Source organism: Antrostomus carolinensis, unplaced genomic scaffold, assembly GCF_000700745.2.
Source record: "Antrostomus carolinensis isolate BGI_N321 unplaced genomic scaffold, ASM70074v2 scaffold42700, whole genome shotgun sequence".
In the NCBI taxonomy this organism is placed as follows: Eukaryota; Metazoa; Chordata; class Aves; order Caprimulgiformes; family Caprimulgidae; genus Antrostomus; species Antrostomus carolinensis.
The window spans coordinates 3305-5233 of NW_010287154.1; the positions used below are offsets into that span (position 1 = coordinate 3305).

General features: G+C 61.5%; 1 protein-coding gene across 1 annotated transcript in view; it reads right to left on the reverse strand.

Annotated features, from left to right (window-relative positions):
* B4GALNT4 (beta-1,4-N-acetyl-galactosaminyltransferase 4) overlaps window positions 1–1929 on the reverse strand; it is a gene marked incomplete at both ends in the record, with an annotated part of 13469 nt that overhangs the window by 3146 nt on the left and 8394 nt on the right. The window contains 4 exon segments of the mRNA XM_029083500.1: window positions 1–130; window positions 882–964; window positions 1332–1432; window positions 1770–1879. The exon segment at window positions 1–130 is cut by the window's left edge and continues 41 nt beyond it. Coding sequence (XP_028939333.1) covers window positions 1–130; window positions 882–964; window positions 1332–1432; window positions 1770–1879 — 424 coding nt within the window.

The following is a 1929-nucleotide window of genomic DNA, read 5'->3' on the forward strand; positions in this document are numbered from 1 at the left end:
ACTGGCGGGGTCTCCTTCCCTTTGGCTCTGGGTACCGGCCCAAAGCTCTTCCCCTTGGCTTCAGGAGGTGGGTCTGTGGGCTCAGGGCTCTCCGCTCCTTCCTCCTCCTCCTCCTCATCTTCTAAGAAATCTAGGGAGTAAAGCCAGGGGTAAATACCCCGAGGTCCCGGCCACTCGGCACACCCCTCTGCAGCGTCCTGGCCCGAGACGGGGAGGCAAAGCTCTGCTGGGCGATGGTGACCAAGAGCTGGTGGGCACTGACGGGAACTGAGCGGTGCTCACCAGGGCTGGCAGCTCCAGGCTCTGTCCATGAGCCCCTCCAAACCCTGGCTGGACCTCGGCACCGCTCTTATTTCACCCAGGAGCACACTGAGCCTGCCAGGGCTTTGCCAAGCTGCAAACCAACAGCGAGGGCGGCTCCGAGCACCCCGGCTCCCCGTGAGCATCCCCAGACTCCATGGACATCCCCAGATCCACACCAGCTCTGGTCATATCCTGCTGCCCACTGACCCGGCCGACCCAGGAGATGCAGGTACACAGCTTCAAGAAGCAAGGAAGCGAATCCCAACCCCAGCATCCCGCTTTTCCCCCATCCTGCAGCGCTTGGTGGCTGAGCCAAGCGGGATATGCGACCACGGAGCACACAGGACTGCTGGGAAGCAAGCTGCTCTGTGCAGCCCTGCCCTCCTTGAGCCACCCGGGCATTGCTGGAGGCATCTCCCGTGGTTTTAGCTCTATCCTAGTGAAACCAGGACAGCATCCCTCATCACCACATTCCACCCCGGCACAGCCGGGTTGGTGGGCGAGGACGCCAGGTGCTCAGCCCCGTGCCAGGCTGCTGAGAGATGCCCGAAAGCTGCCAGCGGCGAGCAGTGACTCACGGTCTGGGTTGAGGAAGAGAAACGCTCGCTGGCGTGGATCCTCCTCCTCCTCATCCATTTTCATGTACTTATAAAACCCAAACCTGGGAGACAGAGAGGAGAGATGAGGTCCCGGAGGTAAGGGAGGGGCACGCCAAGGGACGTGCTCACACACACGTGAGCCCACGCAGGGAGGAACGTCCCCGGCTGCAGCACAGCCCGGCTCCAAAGGGAGCTGGGATTCCCAAAATCCAGGAGCGCTGCCAGGTCTCAAGCTGCGACGTGCCCAAGAGATGGGGAAAGAGCCAGCCTGGAGGTGGCCCTTCCATGGGGGACAGAGCCTGGGGACACACGGCTGAGGATGCGTCATCTCAGCGCCATTTCTCCAGCTCTTTGAGTGCCCTTTGGATGTCATCAGCCCCTTCCTCTCCCCCACGTACCATCCCCAAATACCAGCCCCCCAACTCTTACTTCTCCAGGTAGAGGGGGGACTCCCTGTAGAAGCACTTGTTCTCCGTCTCCATGTGAGTGAGGCGCGTGAAGTCGTTGGGGTACACAAACGAGAGGTAGACCTGGGGAGATGACCATGTTGCTGTCACCCCAACACAGTGTGGGCTCGCTCCAGGGAAGTGAGGGACAGCAGGGCTAGGAGCCAGGGACCCAAGGCCACCAGTATGGCCCCCCAACAGCGAGGTGACCCCCAGCATCTCAAACACCCCACGGGGCTTTTAACCCAAGCTTCTTTGGGTCAAGATGGGGAAGCTTAGCCTGATCTTCCAGGGAGGGACATCTTCTCCTGGATCCTAACCAGGTGGAAACATCCCTGCCCTGGGGTGGAGGCAAAGCATCCCGCTCCGCCGTGTCTCCCATGTGAGCGCGGCCCCAGCCCCATTGCGGGGAGACACTTACAAATTGCAAGCCCTGGTAGCGGGCGATGGGGAAGTCCTTCACCACGTAGGTGGGGCTGTAGGCACAGGGCACCAGCACGTTCTCCACTCGGGAGGCCTCGATCGCAGGGGCTGAGGAGAAGCATCCATGGCTCAGCCCAAGCCATGCCCCACCACCCCCA